This window comes from Oryzias melastigma, linkage group LG5 (genome assembly GCF_002922805.2).
Source record: "Oryzias melastigma strain HK-1 linkage group LG5, ASM292280v2, whole genome shotgun sequence".
Taxonomy (NCBI): Eukaryota; Metazoa; Chordata; class Actinopteri; order Beloniformes; family Adrianichthyidae; genus Oryzias; species Oryzias melastigma.
Genome location: NC_050516.1, coordinates 30,602,375 through 30,619,349, shown reverse-complemented (window position 1 = coordinate 30,619,349; position 16,975 = coordinate 30,602,375). Strand labels below are relative to the sequence as shown.

Sequence of the window (16,975 nt, the reverse complement as noted above, 5' to 3'; positions counted from 1 at the left end):
TAGGCATTAAGCTAAAATTTTAGCTGGTTATCAGCTTCAGTATTTTCAGCTATCATTACTAGCATCTTCAGCAACCAAATTCAGCTTACAGCATTCACACTAACATTATCACAAGTAGTGCTATATATCTAGCTCATAATTATGTAAAAAAATTATGCTTTAAAAGTTTTAGTGTTCATTAAATGTTTATCCTGTTCGGCCCGTGAACTAAGGTGTGTTTTGGATTTTGGCCCCTTGTGTGATTTTAAAATATATCATTACATAGTCATCACTCTGTGGTACAGGGGACTGTAAAAGCCTGTTTTTATGTTTATGTTCTTATTTTACTCTTCACACTTTCTTACTATTTGATTATATATTGCTCGTTATTAAAATGTAGGTCTGTGTTTTTTGTTTTTTTTTTGCCTTTCAACTGTTCCCTTTAGGGGTTGCCACAGCAACCGCCTCCATCTCTTCTTCCTCCTCAGTCATCAACTCTTATGTCACCGTTGGTTTTACTGATGTTTTGGACAGCACTTCAGAACAGAATTTAAGGAACATCTTTACAATCTTTAAATGTAACCTCTAAGTCTTTTTTTATCTGGCTATAATTACATTAAGTTTATAAATTACATCACAAAAATCTTTGTTTGGATACAGGATAAAAGCCAGCCTTCATTGGTGGAGACTTGATTTCTGCTCATTAGTGACATCTACTGGACACAAACATGTATGACTGCAAGAAAAAAAAAACAGAATTCAGGCAAAAACCATCAGATTCAGAGTATTTATTTTCTAATAAAGAAAAATCAGTTGATATAATGGGTCAGCGTGTATATTGCAGGTCTGACTGTTGAACTGAAAGCAAAGATAACATTTTATGTAAAGCAAATATGAAATTTCCAAACAGAGCTGACACTAACATGTTCTGGAACACACTCCGACACTCTCTCACCATTCATCCTGGAGTTGTGCGTTTATGTAAAGTTTGTTACACACGCATGCACACACAACCACGATTATTTACACTTTTGATCAGTATATAATTTAAATCACGTCATAAAAGAGCATCGCGGGTTTCAGGCGGTAGCCTCCTTCCTCTCCTTATACGTGGCCATCATCTTCTTAATCTCAGCGATCGCTTTACCAGGATTTAAGCCCTGAAAGAAACAACAGAGGAACCGTTTCTTCATAGACTCGATGACTGTTTTCTGCTTCATAGGGATCTCAACAACACTAAAATATACACAAATAGGACATGATCTGATTCAATACAGATTTGTTATGATCAGGATGAATTAGTAAAATGCAGAAAATTCATTCTAATATGTTCAGCAAAGAGGGGAGCGTTAACATGAAATAATCTTTAAGGATAAAAAACACTTCCTGTAGTCCAGTAATATTTATTTAAATTGTTGTAAAATGCAGTTTTAAAAAAGTAGTGACAAACTACAATCTGAGGGCCACAAGCTTCCTGCTCTGCTCTATTCTGATGCATCCACTCGCAGACAAATAGATCCATGAATGTCTGAGCTGAAACCTGGATCTAAAGCACGTGTCAAAGTCAAGGCCCGGGGGCCGGATTCGGCCCTCCAGATCATTTTATTTTATTGTTATTAATGGTCCGACGTTATCTTGTGCCTAACTCTAACTTCTATAATTTTGAGAAAACCTTTTTATGGAGAGTAAAATATTGAAAGTTATTTAATGTTATATTAAGAGGATTTATTCTGGAATAATATTCCTGCCTTTTTATTAAACTTATTTTTATGTTAAAAAGTTACGGTTTTAAAGTTTTAATAATTGACATTCTGCTAGCTTTTTGGACTATTTTGGCATTTACTAAAATTGTTTAGGGTGTTTTGGAGTTAAGCTAATATTTCAGCTACATGCTAGCTGTTTTGCCTAATTAAGACTTTTTTTTTTGTTTCTTTAGGATATTTTGAAGTGTAGCCTTTTTTTAGCTACATGCTAGCTGTTTTGGTTAACCTAGATATTTTTTTATTTATTTTTTAAAGTTTTTTAGGCTAATTTGGCATTTAGCAAAGATTTTAACTGGCTATTGGCTGTAGCGTTTTCGGCTATTAATTTCAGCATCTTCAGAGGCCAAATTCACACTAGTATTATCACAGGTAATGCTATATATCTAGTTTATAATTATGTTAAAAAGTTAGGTTTTAAAAATTTAGTTTTAGAATCTTCAAATGTTTATCCTGTTCGACCCACAGTCTAAGATATGTTTTGCACTAAAATGTAGGACTGGATAAATCTGATATTTCTTGCCATTTTTTTACACCAGCAATGTTAAGTTGGGGGTTTGAGGGGCTGTAATATAGTGGGATGATGGGAAATAAGAGGAGGCTTACTTCTGGGCCAACAGTTTGGCCCAAAATCTAACAAATACGTTTTTTTTTTTATAAATAAAATGTTTTTTCTGCTCCTGATTCACAACAATTTAAATAAATAAATTCTCAGAAACAGAATTTAATTTTCTTTATATATGTCCTCAGTTATCAATAAAATTACTCAAGATCAAGTTAAAAACACCATTTTCATCAGAGTGGGTCATTAATATATATATATTTATATATATAAAATGTAAACCAAACGAAGCCTCTCTGGAGTAAATGTCATAATCCAGAACAGAATTGTGTTAGAACTGGAACATTTATGTAGATATTTCACCAAAGTGCATCCTAAATGCAGCCTGTACCCCTCTAGACCCACAGGCTGCTTACCTTAGGACAGGTCTGGGTGCAGTTCATGATGGTGTGGCAGCGGTAGAGCGAGAAGGGATCCTGCAGCTTGGACAGACGCTCATCCGTAAACTCGTCCCGGGAGTCGATCATCCAGCGGTACGCCTGACACACGACAAACACTGGTCACACCCTCTGCTGTTCGTGGCGCCGACAGAGGCGTAAACATCTGCTCACCTGCATGAGCACAGCCGGGCCCAGGTATTTGTCTCCGTTCCACCAGTAGCTTGGACAGCTGGTGCTGCAGCAGGCGCAGAGGATGCACTCGTAGAGGCCGTCCTGTTAGGGGGAAAGGGAGGGATTCTAACCATCAACATAATTAAATCGCGTCTGTGTTTTTATAGAACATAAAACAGAGGAATACCAGCTTCTGCCTGTCCTCCACAGACTGCAGGTACTGCTCCTTCCCTTCCCGGGACTCATCCTTCTTCTTCAGGTAAGGCTCAATTGACTTGTATTGGGCATAGAAGTTGCTCATATCCTGAGAGCAGCAGCAAAAAGTGTTATTTGAGGTCAAATCTAAAATATTTTCCTCTAATTATGCTTTTAAAAGTTTAATATATTAAGTTATGATCTCTTTATACACGAGGAACCAAACTATCTGAGCTGCCCTAAACTATCAGAAACATGTCTAAAAACTGCCGACTCACAGGCACCAGGTCTTTGACCACATACATATGTGGCAGCGGGTAGATTTTGGCTGGTTTGCTCAGGTTGGGGTCGATCCTCTGCAGGCAGGCCAGCGTGTTTCCTCCGTTTATGTTCATCGCGCAGGAGCCACAAATCCCTGAAGAAGATGACAGTTTTACACTTCAGTCTAGAGACCAACACAACGTCCAGCCTAACAATGAACCACGGATGCCGTTTGCACAGCGGAATGAATGGATGTGGACAATGACCTTCTCTGCAGGAGCGGCGGAAGGTCAGAGTGGGATCCATCTCATTTTTGATCTTGATGAGTGCGTCCAGGACCATGGGGCCACACCTGCAGACACAAAGAGAATTTTCTGAGTCCTCAGCAGCTGCTGATGTCGAGTGTTTTTAGCATCACCAGATGGAGAAAACGGACAAAACAGCTTCAGCCAACTGTTAAATCCAACTTAACCTTAAAAAAAATACACTTTCCACCTGCCTGCTGCTCTCCACAATGACCATGTCGGAGCCTCTGCTTGAGCAAAGACACGTGTGCTTCAACATCACTGAGAACAATTAAAACTGACTCCCGTGAAATTTGTTTCTTGTGTCATTTTCCTCATAATGGAGGACATTTATAAAGAAAATTACAATTACATTTCTGAGTATTTCCTTATTGTGGAAATGAAAGTGCACACTTCCAGCTAGAGACACCGATTAAACTTCGAAATGTTCAGCAACTACTGGGTTTTTACGGTAATGATGAAGTAGCTTTTAATTTAGCAACATGCTAGCTGTTTTGTCAAAATTAGACTTTTCAAGTTATTTAGGCAAATTTGGAGTTTAGCTAATATTTTAGCATTATTCTAGCTAGGAATACAACGACAGTTTGATATGTACCTTGATATGAGCGTCACGGTTCGATGTTTATTGAGCAAGAAAAAAATAAACCCTGAAATCCAACTATTCCACAGATTATGATTTATTTTGCAAAAATAATATAACAGCGATAGCATAAGGTAACATAACAAAATTCAGATTTTTTCCAAGTGCACAGTTCTTGGCTCTTATTGCAGAATCACATTTAAATAGAACTCTTGTATACTTGTAAACATTACAACTTATAAAAATGACAACAATTGCAATTTAAGCACTTCTCCTAAGTTTTGACAGCTGGATGTCATACACAATCTAAACTGAAGCAATTTAAAACATTTAGAACTTGTCCAATAACAGCTACACAGATAAAGGACAGTGTTCCTTTAGTCAGTCCTTTATTCATGTACCTTTGCATTTTTTTGCCAAAAAAAAAAAAACAAGTATCTTGGTTGTTTTTAAGTATTTATCTAAAACTTTTATTATCCGACTACCGTAGGGGAGCTGTAAGCAAGCAGGAGAGAGTGTAAACAGAAGGGTGTCAAGAAATGGGGATTCTCTGCAACAACAGTCTAGAACTCAAGGGACAGATTTCTATTGAACTGCTGCCACTCTGCAGAAACTATGTCCTAGATAACGACACAGGCTCTATCATTTAGCCTAAAATGGATCCAAATATGATCTGAGTGGGACTGTTGTGAATTAAAAGATTTAAAATGTCCCTGAAAAGTCAGAATAATCTAATAGTTACTCAAAGGTTGTATAAATCCTAGATTAGTCCTTATTTTGCAGCCATGTTGGATTTAAACATTTACATGACAATAACCTCCAACTATGATCTAGTTTGGCTACAAGGAGGAAATTATTATTTTTTCTTTTTTCATTCAAAATACTAACACTTTTATGGCGAATCAAATGACTTTTACAAGCGATTCCTAAACACATCAAGGAGGAATCAATTAAATGAGCTAAAAATGTGTTTCTACCAAAATCCGTGTGTTTATATTTACATGAATGATTAATCCTCCACGATGGACTTTTTACGATTTGTGCACAGATCAAATGTCTTAAGACGTTGAGACTTACGCGTTGAGGTCGACCTCATAGGTCTGCATGCGCGGTTTGTCTCCTGGAGTGTCTGGGTCCCACCTGTACACCTGGAACTTCTTTATTCTGGGTTGAACCGCCGGAGCGGCTGCAGTCTGGGCAAATCTCACCACCTGTCCCCAGAGGAAGCAAACATTTAATACCCCAGAGTACACTACATCTATTCAACACCACATTTATACTTTACTAATATAATTCAATATTATAATATATCTTTTTAAATAAATAGTTTTTGTCCCCTTTTTGTTCATCTAATTACATGGTATTTGGTCACTTTAACATCTTCTTCTACAGCAGATATTTCAAATAAATCAGTTCAGAGACTGAAAAATGTATAGAAATATATTGACTCAACCATAACAGAAATCTCAGTTAACATGAACTCGTGTCTAAAACTGTTACTGAATTTCGTAAGAAATAAACTTTGAAAGGTGAAAACATCCTCGTTCCTGAAAACAGCTCTCGGACCGGTTTAGTTCGCTGACATTGAATATTTTTAAGGTCACGTCCACCGATAAATAACATGTTTTGTAACGGGAAGTGTAAGCTAACACTGACACGGCTACATGCTAGCGGCTAAACATCGTGACGTAACAGGGGTAGCGGTCCCAATATTTCGCTCACAAATTAAAATTTTATAAATAAAAATTACATTTGGTTCATCTCTAAGATGACAAACTCACCCCCAGCCCCGCAGGGGAGCGAAGTACCAAAACGCCGCAGCGTTTCAAGGACGTCAACCCTGCAACCGACATCATCTGCGCTTCTGCCCTGACCTCCGGAGTCTAGCTTTCCCAGCATCCACCGCGGCTGCGTGACGTGTCAGCGCAGGGAGGTGTGATTTTGTAATCGGAACGCCCCGCTTTACCTAACACTTTTTTTCTCTCTTAATTTCATAAGCGTATCATTCCCATAAAATACTACTGAAATCAAGTTTTTACAGGAAGTCCCCTATGCTTATATGTGGAAAGTGATATATTATTATTTGTCACTTATTAATCAAATTTAAAAAAAATGTACAATGTAATTTTGATTAAGTCATTATCTGCCAGGTTTTTCCTCTAAAAACAACTTCTCTCCCCAAACGTATTTAACATAAAACAAGAAGGATATTCTCAATAAACATAAATCTTCTTATTTCAAATTAGTATTTATTTAATTAATCAACTCTTTAATGCAAAAGTCATTTATTTTCTCAAGTTGAATTAATTAATAAATACAATATCTTTAAATACTCCTGAAGATTATACTAAAGTTTTTGATGGAATATCTTCTGAAACATGTATGTCAAGACCTGGACTTGATTATTTCACTTTGAATCTTTCTCTTTTATTATCCACAGTTGGAAAAATGGTGGCGTTATAATGATGCTAGCTTCAGGTGCCATTGAAACTAAAGAAAAACTGAATCTGACATATGATGTGGTAGATTATTTAAAGAGGAATTAGTTCAAAAAGCAAAACAAGTTTGACAGTTCTTTTTAATTATAGTTTTTTTTTATTATTATCTCTCTTTTTCTGAGATGCTGGGAAACAAAAAAAAAAAAAAAAAACACTGAAAATTAACCAAACATGAGTTATGCCATCTTTGTTTTTAAAAAAGGAATACATTTAAAATTTTAAAACACAAAAGAAATTATCTTTTACTGTCCCAGGAAGAGTAATAGAGACATTAAAGCATTTTTTCAGAAAAATATTGTCATTTTATCATGTGTAATTTAGAAACAACTTGTAGATGATTTATCTTGAAAAGGGATCTAGTTTTTACATAATTACTATCTTATTTACAATGAAATAAAATACATTTCTTATAAATTGTTACATCGATTTTACCCTGTAAAGACATATTTTAGAATAATTAAACCCAAATTTGACAGTGTGTATCTTTTGAAAAATTTTAACCAAGCAGTTGCTTTTTTGGCTTTGTCTCTTTTCTCATTTTTTGGGTAAATTTTCTGTGAGTTCTTTTGTTACAAACTCACACTCTCATTTTCTTTGCCTTGGAAACATTTGGCTTCTACCAGCATAAGAATATGCTGTTGAATTTTTCAATAAAAACGTTTTTACTTTTTGTTTTACTCATAAATGTAAATTTTCTAAAAAAACCAAAAAAAAAAACTTTTTTTTTTTTAATTTATGGATGGATTTCAGATTGTATGTTGAATCAGTTATTTTAAAAAAGAGCAGTAAAATGTCTTTTTGTTTCCTGCATAAAATAATTTAAAATGTTAAATCTATAATACTTTGTCAATTCTAGTTTTACATACATGTTCTGTAGTTTTATTTTTTCATTCCTACCTTTAGCACTTTCTTTTATTTTTTATTCCTTGAATGTTAGTATTTTTGTACCATTATATTTGACATGTACAATAAAGTTTCTTAAAAAAAAAAAAAAAAATCAGAATGCCCCGGATGTTGATCCTTCGTTTTCCGCCTTACAAGCCCAAACAGTAGAATTCACCTTCAAACGTAGTTCTGATTTGTCAACTTTGTTACATTTTGTTTTCTAAAACCCACGCGTGGAATAATTGAGTTCATTTTTAGTCTGTGTCTCACATGCAGACTATGTTTTAACGTGGAGTAAAAACCGAACGTACCCTTTTCGCGTTAGCTAACACCGCTGCGGCGCGTGAACCCCAGTGTCCGCACGTGAGGCTTCTTTGAGGTCATTTAAACTCCGTATGTTAAGGCCGACAGAGACAACCGTGGAGTGAACGTGTAAACGCACAATAATGGTGTTTTTAACACTACCCCTTTGGATTCGTAACCGGGGACCGGACCGGTTCTGGAAGGTCCAAGATCTTCTCAAGCATGCTCGGGTAAGGCTATTTCCTGGAGCGTCATTCTTAAATACGAGATATACTTTTTTTTGTTTGTCCTGCTCGTTCATTTAGCATTTTAGAGTCATTTAAACCGTGTCGTTCGGTTGACATTGTGTCGTTTCCATCCCGCTGTCTGACAGCACTTCAGGGGCAGGAAGAACCGCTGCTACAGTCTGGCTGTGCGGGCGGTCAGGAGGGCGTTCGTTTACGCCACCAAATCACGAAAACTGAAGAAACGCAACATGAGGACGGTATGAACCCAAACTCTTTGAAATTCAAACCTGCGGAAATGTCCATTCAACTTTTCTTTTATGCCTACAGAATCACAGGGGAGTTTTTAGACTCAACACTTTCATAATGATCAAACAGGTCGTTGTTATCCTGTTTTAGGTGTTGATAAATATTTATTGCACACTTATTTCACCCACTCTTATAAAAACGTGTTTAAAAAAAATTTCTTGCGTCAATTTTCTGATGATAGAGGATATGTAAAAAGAAATTAGGCTTAAATGGACATGTCTGAGTATTTCTTTAATCAAATTGTTGTGGATCAAGAGCAGATGAAAAAATGCTGATTGAAAAGACCTTTTGTGACGTACAAACTAAGATAGGCGAGCCACAAGCTCATTCTGATGCATCCGCTTCCAGACAAATAGATCCATGTACGTCTTTGGTTTCCCTAGTCTGAACTGGAATCTGGATCTAAAATAATATAATAACTTCAAACTCAGCATTTTTGTTTCACTGCTAATGTTGGGGTTGTGAGGAGCTGTGAGCTAGTTAGAAGAGGATTTAACCCACATGTGTCAAGGTCAAGACCCAGGGGCCGGATCCGGCCCTCCAGATCATTTTATTTTATTCTTATTAAAGGTCTGATGTTATCTTGGGCTCATTTTTAGCTTGTATAATTTTGACAAAAATATATTTTTATTAAGAGGAAAATATTTAAAGTTATTTAAGGTTTAAGTTGATTCATTCTGGAATAATATTCATTTTTTTTGTTTTTGTTTATATTTATGTTAAGTTACATTTTTAAATTTGTGAAAATTGGCATTTTGCTAGCTTTTTGGACTATTTTGGCATTTACTAAGATTTTTAGGCTATTTTGGAGTTTATCTAACATATAAGCCACATGCTAGCTGTTTTAGCTGATTTAGGCTCCTTTAAGTTGTTTTTATTCTATTTTGGAGTTGGACTAATATTTACACACTAACTGTTTTGGCTACTTTATTCTTTTTTCAGTTTTTAGGATATTTTTAAGTTTAGCTATATTTTTCAGCTACATGCTAGCTGTTTTTGGCTAACCTTGTTTTTTTTCTTTCTTTTTTTTTTTTAGTTCTTTAGGCTAATTTGTCATTTAGCTAATATTTTAGCTGACTATCAGCTTCAGCGTTTTCAGCTATCAATTTCAGCGTTTTCAGCTATTAACTTCAGCGTTTTCAGCCTTTAACTTCAGCATTTTCAGCTATCAATTTCAGCGTTTTCAGCTATCAACTTTAGCGTTTTCAGCTATTAACTTCAGCGTTTTCAGCCTTTAACTTCAGCGTTTTTAGCAATCAATTTCAGCATCTTCAGCGGCCAAATTCAGCTTGCAGCATTCACACTAGCATTATGGGAGGTAATGCTGTAATTCTACGTCATAATTGTTAAAAAGTTGTGTTTTTAAAAATGTAGTTTTAGAGTGTTCAATAAATGTTTATCCTGTTCGGCCCTCAGATGTGTTTTGGATTTTGGCCCCTTGTGTGATTGAGTTTGACACCCCTGGTGTCACCAGATGCATGATGGGGAGGGATCGGCTTATTCGTCACCAACAGTCTTGCCCACAAGTCAGAGGCAAATTTCTAATAAACTTCTGCCGTTCTGCAGAAACTATGTTCTAAAAACGTCATAAACACCCCTGGAAATGCTTTTTAAAGCGATCAGAAGATGATCTGAGTGGGATCTTGTTGGTTATAAATATATATATAAATCAAAAAGAAAGCCAAGTTATAGATGTGTTTTGCAAACCTATAAGACACCAGGAAACCTGGATTGTGATTTCATGTCTTTGTTTCTTCAGTTGTGGATCTCACGCATCGCTGCAGCGACACGGGAGCACGGCATGAAGTATCCTGCCCTCATACACAACCTCACAAAGGTGGTTTTATCACTTTTTCAACGCTACGTCGGTCCCTGTGGCCTTTCTGCTAACAGCTCACTCTGCTTTTTCTCTCCCATTCAGAGCAGCGTTCAGCTCAATCGACGAGTGATCAGCGATCTGGCCATCACAGAACCCAGGACCTTCCAGTCGCTGGCAAAAATAGCAAAAGCTCGGCAGCAAGAAGGCTTCCGTGCCGCGCTGGGCGATGGCAAAGAACCTCCTGGAGTCCTCTCCCGCATTGTTATGCTGCAGTAAAAGACTATTTATCGTCATGGCGTCACAGAGCACCTCTGATGTCAGAAAAACACATTTTTTTGCTTTTGTTATTACATAAAGATACTTAAACTCCAAATACACTTGTGAGTTTTATTTATTTATTTATGGAGACCAGTATCTTGGATAAAATGGGTCTCAAAATGAAGAACTTGGACCGTTCAGGAAAATTTGTTGCTTCAATTGATCCTTGACCTGAGAAGATATTCATCCCACCTCTGTGAAACCTCACTGAATAAATCAGTGAAAAAAAGGAGTAGTGAGTTTAAAGACCCACTCTGATAAAAATTGTGTTTTTAAACATTTTCTTGTGGTGTTTTTCTGTTGATAGCAAACATATATAATGAAAATTAAGCTTAAAATAGCATTTCTGAGTTCTGAGGGAGGTTTCTTTTATTTTGTAAAAAGTTGAAAACATCTGCCTCTCATTTTAAAGAGACAACACACACACATATATATATATATATATATATATATATATATATATATATGGTGTTTTCTTATATTTATCTGAACAATTTGTCTAATTCAGAGGTCTGTAACCTTTAACATTTAGAGTCATTCAGGTCCATTTTTCACTGACTAACCCAGTAGGAGCCACAAAGTATTACTTCTGTGGAAAATGAAGACACAGATTTGTATTTATTGTCACAGTTATGACAATTATAATTTTTTTCCCATTAATAAAATGTTTTCATTTATTTTAAACAGAAAACAATTTATAAGTTTTGCCAAAGATTCACAAGATTTTCTTTCAAAATAAGATACACTACATAGGATCATGTGAAACAAATATAGCAGTAGGTAATGTGAGTGATTTATGAATGAATGAATGAAATGGTTTATTTCAAACAATCAGGTCACAATACATGACATATCACTTAATGAATCACAATTAGATCGCTTGAAAGGGAGCGGAAGGAACCCATAGGAAAAATCTGTTGCTCAAATGTGGCTCAAGCTCATCTCCTGAGATCAGTTTGAGCGTCTCATCTTTGTGTCATTCTGTGATCATTTGTGTCCTAAGGGAGCCTTAGGAGCAAGAGTTAAGCAAAGACGAGAAAAGACATCACCGAGACAAATGAGCTTGAATTGAGACAAACTTTTTGAGCAAGACTTAAGAAGTGGGAGAAACAAAAGAGTTCTCATAATAGTCTCACTCTGATCTAAATTGTCTCAACTATTTTAAAAAAGGATTAAGGAGAAAAGGATGAGACAAATTTGAGACGGTGTTGAGACACATCTGAGAAGGATTAGCTCTAAAAGAGATCTCATTATTGTCTGTTTCATGTGTCTTTCATTTCTCTTGAATGTCTTACCAAAGCCATTAATGAGAACGATTTGAGAAACAGTAAAAACAACACTAAATATGTAAATGTTACATTTTATTTGGCATTTGACCAGCACCATCAGTACAACATTTGTATTGGGATAACAGCATTAGACTCTTTACATGTTTTAAACAAAATACAGAAATAGAAAACATAAATGAGATACAAAAATAAATTAAATACAAGCTCTGACATTGTTTACTAACCCCCTTGTTGAAAAGTCGGTTTTAACAAAATCGTTTTTTTTAATAATTTAAAAGTACTTTAACCCTTGTGCTCTCTTATAGGGTCAAGATGACCCAACCATTACATTGATGTGTGATCTCTCCCATAACAAATGTGGACAGGATCTTATGTCTGCCACAGACACCAGACAAGATTAAAAATACTTAGAAAAAAAACTTTAGTGCGCTGTCTAAACAACTTTTGTAAGTTGAATATAAATACATCATAATTGATTTGTTTCTGTAAACTGATCATGTGCAAGAAAGAAATGAGACTCATTTGAGCACTTGTGTTGGTCTCACTTTTCTTTTTGCTGAGACAATGAAAAGACTAAAGTGAGACCTTATTGAGCAACAACAGACAGAACCATGCATACAAATGACTGAGACAGAGCTGAGAAAGTAAAGAGAACAAATTGAGACATACTTGAGAACGCTGAAATACGTCTCATCTTTCTCTTAACTGAGATCTCAAGAAGAGACAGTTGTGAGAGAATTTTGAGATCTCAGACAGTGCTCACTGTGAGACTTATTTCTCAGGAGAAACATTCGAGAAGAGTGAGAAAGCCTGTTTTGTCTCAAACAGTTCTCATTTATGTCTAGGAGACGTAAATGAGACAGAAAGAAGATCTCATCTTCAATTTTGCTTTGCTATGGGTGGTCACTGGTGAAATATGCGTCTCGGAGCTGCCCGGAATTAACTTAACAATTTCTCCATAATGCACAAAAAGTGTGTTTTGGTTTTGACTAAATTAAAAGTCGTCTTCCCAAATGATGAGTCTGCTTCATTTTGGTGCTTTTGCTTTAAAGTCCCACTCAAACTGTATTTTTATTTATTGTAAAATCGTTCCCAGTGGTCCGTTAATTATAAATATAAGTTCTTAGCAAAAATCAAAAAGCCTGTGTTGCTTTTTTTTTTTAGGACTGTTGGCGCAGAAGTAAGCCTCTGCTGATATCCCATCATCCCTTTCTTTACACACTCTCCTACTAGTTTGCTTAGTAGATATTTGGGTCACCACGCACACAGACAAATCCCTGGTTACCTTTAACATCAAAATCACCACTTGTAGTGCTCAAATAATTGTTTACTCAACCTAAAAAAATCCTTTCAAAGACTTAAATATCACACTAGCAGCTGGTCTGTAATTATCCAGACTCCCCATTCTGCCTCTTTTATTCTTTATGTCGATGTAAATACTGCTGTGTTTTTTGGGCAGGCATAACTATGACTGCGATGCTGTGCTACAGGGGTGTCAAACTCAATTGGACAGGAGGCCAAAATCCAAAGCACGCCTTTGGTCACTGGACAAACAGGATAAACATTTATGGAACACTCTAAAACTATATTTTTAAAACTTTCAAACCAAACGTTTTAATATAAGTATGAACTAGATATATAGCATTACCTGCGATAATCTAGTGTAAATGAATTTGGCCGCTAAATAGCTGAAGATGCTGAAAACGCTGAAGATGATAGCTGAAAACGCTAAAGTTGATAGCTGTTATCAGTGAAGCTAATAGCTGAAAACGCTTAAGCTGATAGCCAGATAAAGTATTAGCTAAATGACAAATTAGCCTAAAAAAAACAAAACATAGGTTAGACAAAACAGCTAGCATGTAGCTTAAAAATAGCTAAACTTCAAAATAACCTAAAAAAAATGAGAAAAGCCTTGATTAGCCAGAACAGCTAGCATGTAAATATTAGCCTAACTCCAAGACAGCCTAAAAAACATTTAAAATGCCTAAATTAGCCAGAACAGCTAGCATGTAGCTGAAATATTAGCTAAACTTCAAAATGGCCTAAAAAATGTTAGTAAATGCCAAATATAATCCAAAAAGCTAGCATAATGCCAATTTTCGAAACTTCAAAATTGTAACTTTTTAACATAATTATGAATAATAAAAAGGCAGGAATATTATTCCAGAATAAATCAACTTAACCTTAAATAACTTTCAGTATTTTACTCTCCATTAAATTATATTTTATCGAAATTATACACATTAGAAATAAGTGCAAGGTCACACTGGACAATAAAATAAAATGATTTGGAGGGCTCAATTCGGTCCCTGGGCCTTGACTTTGACACGTGTACTAAGCATACTTATTCAACACTTTCACTTTTTTCCCCAAAAGTTAAAACTACTGATTTATTTATTTATTTTAATGTTTCTACCGTACACATACAACAAGTATGTATTTTGCATTACAAACTTATATATGATCCTTTTGAAAAAAAAAAACAAGTCCAGGAATGAATGATTGTTTGAGTGATTTATTTATTTAAAAAAAAAAAGCTTTTTTCCCTGTTATTTATTTATTTATTTAGCTAAACATGTACTTATGATGTAATAAATCCTATATAATGTGTGGACTGGAGAAGCATCGCGTCACTTCCACAGGACACCGTTAACGGATGGAAACACGACAGATGTAACATTTTTATTGTTTTGTCTTCTACCATCCCCTGCGGCCCCCCAGGCGGCAGCCCTCGGCGGGGGCAGCGTCCGAGGAGGATCCGCCCTGTTCCACACACACAAACGGACGGACGGAGGCAGCCCTCGCGGACCTCAGCTGCGGGGTGAGGAGGCTGCTGTTGCTGCTGCTCGCTCGGCGGAAGATGGCGACCGTACGGAGGCTGCTGGGGACTCATCGGAGCTGATACCGGGGAGGAGACGAGCAGAGACACGCGCTCTGAGCCCAGAAAAGAACAGGTCCAAACCAACGGTACCGAGCCCTCTCCCGGCGGTTTATTGTAATGTTGACAATGTTGTACGAGTTAATTCAGAAGACAACTGACAGTTGAAAACACACAGCTGAGAAGCTAACATTAGCAAAGATTATCATCAGAAGCTAGGGGGATGCAGTTTTAGCTCTCACTGTCTTACTGTGCTGCTGAGTCTGCAGGGCAGTGAAAACTGGGTTTAACATGTCTACAATTAAATGATAATACAGATAAAGTAGACACTTCCTGCATTTAAACGCACTGAGTTAAAGATAAAAAAAGGTGGCTAGCGTTAGCTTTGAAGCTAATGTGTTAGCTAGCGCTAGCTTGCTATCAAGTAATCTTTTTGGATAAAACGTTATATTAATTGCTGGTCAATTTGCCATTGATATATAAACGTTCTACCCTATTAGATCATTCGAAAAAATTAAGATACAGGTGTAGGTTTTTCTTTATTGACATTGTTTATGAGCCTTGGTTAAAATTAGCATTAGCCGAACTTAGTTTATTATGTGAGGGCGAACAATTGCTGGTTTAACGTAGCTAATAACAACGTTTGTACAGGTTATGGTTAAAAAAATGAACGTAAAGTAACAGTTTTTGGTTTTTCATCATTTATATTACATGTAAAGATGTGTTTTGACAGCTTTTTCCTGTTATGGAATATTTGGTTCCAGTCTTTGTGAGATTAATGTTAGGTTTTAGTCGTCTATTGGCAGTTAATAACATGAATTTTAGTTTATGTTTTGTATTTAAGATTGATACCTATAAAAATCTATTCTTATTACTTAGAATTTATTTTGTTTTATTTTTTGGCCATGTCTCCATAGACAATAATGTCCCATCCCCCTGACAATGAAGATGGATACTTGGTTGCTATGGATACAGAAGAGGATGGAATAGATGCTTCTGGGATAACGGAGGAAGCAGATTTAAAGATGGGGTCATGTACACAAGAAGGCTGCGTGGACAGTGGTGCCAAAAGAGAAGGGAGAACAATGGTGGAGCTGCCAGAAGAAGTTCTTGAGTATATTTTGTCTTTCCTATCTCCATACCAGGAGCACAAAACTGCTGCACTTGTGTGTAAGCAGTGGTATCGTCTTATTAAAGGTACGTCTCCCTTCTTTGTATAAATAATGTTCTACAAAATTTTAGTATGGAACAGCATAAAAAATTGACACAACATATTCAGGCCTTTTTTTAGCTGCTTATTTCAAACGTCATAGACAGAAACCATTACTGTAAGAGTTAAAATGCCTTTTCTGTATCCCTGTCATTAGTATGATTACTTGCATTTTGTTTGGTCCAGGTGTTGCCCATCAGTGTTACCATGGTTTCTTGAGAGCAGTCCAGGAGGGAAACATCCAGTGGGAAAGTCGCACATACCCATACCCAGGAACCCCAATTACTCAGCGATTTTCACACAGTCAGTAAATGCTCTTCTAACATGTTAAAGTGCTTGTTGTCTGTTTATTATTATTTCATACAGACATTTTTTAAACCTGTATGACAAAGAAAAGGTGTGTGAGGAATTACAAAGCAAAAAGATGATAAATCAATTTTTATTTGGAGATTTTCATTCAAATCTACACAAAATCCTTTTAAAATAAGTGCTGTAACGATATAAAGTAATTACAGAATTCCCCCCTTATTCATGGGGGTTAGGGACCAGGCACATCAGCAAATACCCCAAATCCACAAATATATCAGCCTTAATAATAATTAAAAAAAAGTATTTTGGCCAAAATACACAACATTTTGTAAGTTAGTAAACAAGAGTCAGACATTAAGTCACAGTAACTGAGCACAGTTTGGTTAAAAACACATTGAGCTCTCATTCAAGCTGTAGACTTCTTTTATTTAAAGTTTTCAACAGTATTTTCTGCTAATATTTCCTTATTCTGTCTCTTCAGGTTCTTGTTATTATGACCTAAATCAGTCCATGTATGTGTTTGGAGGCTGCACACAGAGTAGCTGCAATGCTGCCTTCAATGATCTGTGGAGACTTGACCTCAACAGCAAAGAGTGGATTCGCCCTTTAGCCTCAGGTGAGATCTCTGCACAGAGAAGGCTTTCTGCACTTTTGTAGCTAGGGCTGCCACAAACGATTAT

At 36.1% G+C, this 16,975-nt stretch overlaps 3 protein-coding genes and 1 long non-coding RNA gene across 4 annotated transcripts in view; 3 read left to right on the top strand and 1 right to left on the bottom strand.

Annotated features, from left to right (window-relative positions):
* LOC118598808 overlaps window positions 1-4,024 on the top strand; it is an 11,923-nt gene extending 7,899 nt beyond the window's left edge. Inside the window, exon 3 of the long non-coding RNA XR_004947977.1 lies at window positions 2,701-4,024. This is a non-coding gene — a long non-coding RNA (uncharacterized LOC118598808). The remainder of the gene's footprint in view (window positions 1-2,700) is intronic.
* Window positions 753-6,192, bottom strand: sdhb (succinate dehydrogenase complex, subunit B, iron sulfur (Ip)). Its single transcript, XM_024270368.1, has 8 exons — window positions 6,035-6,192; window positions 5,331-5,464; window positions 3,635-3,720; window positions 3,386-3,522; window positions 3,100-3,216; window positions 2,913-3,014; window positions 2,718-2,840; window positions 753-1,139 (listed from the first exon to the last, which is right to left on the bottom strand). The coding sequence occupies exons 1-8, from the start codon at window positions 6,107-6,109 to the stop codon at window positions 1,059-1,061; spliced, it is 855 nt and encodes a 284-aa protein (XP_024126136.1). The 5' UTR covers window positions 6,110-6,192; the 3' UTR covers window positions 753-1,058.
* A 1,297-nt stretch (window positions 6,193-7,489) lies between these two features.
* Window positions 7,490-10,664, top strand: mrpl20 (mitochondrial ribosomal protein L20). Its single transcript, XM_024270363.2, has 4 exons — window positions 7,490-8,169; window positions 8,313-8,423; window positions 10,232-10,309; window positions 10,394-10,664. The coding sequence occupies exons 1-4, from the start codon at window positions 8,083-8,085 to the stop codon at window positions 10,565-10,567; spliced, it is 450 nt and encodes a 149-aa protein (XP_024126131.1). The 5' UTR covers window positions 7,490-8,082; the 3' UTR covers window positions 10,568-10,664.
* A 3,795-nt stretch (window positions 10,665-14,459) lies between these two features.
* fbxo42 (F-box protein 42) overlaps window positions 14,460-16,975 on the top strand; it is an 11,518-nt gene continuing 9,002 nt past the window's right edge. Inside the window, exons 1-4 of the mRNA XM_024270362.2 lie at window positions 14,460-14,865; window positions 15,694-15,973; window positions 16,173-16,289; window positions 16,777-16,911. Coding sequence (XP_024126130.1) covers window positions 15,700-15,973; window positions 16,173-16,289; window positions 16,777-16,911 — 526 coding nt within the window. The 5' untranslated portion in view covers window positions 14,460-14,865; window positions 15,694-15,699. The remainder of the gene's footprint in view (window positions 14,866-15,693; window positions 15,974-16,172; window positions 16,290-16,776; window positions 16,912-16,975) is intronic.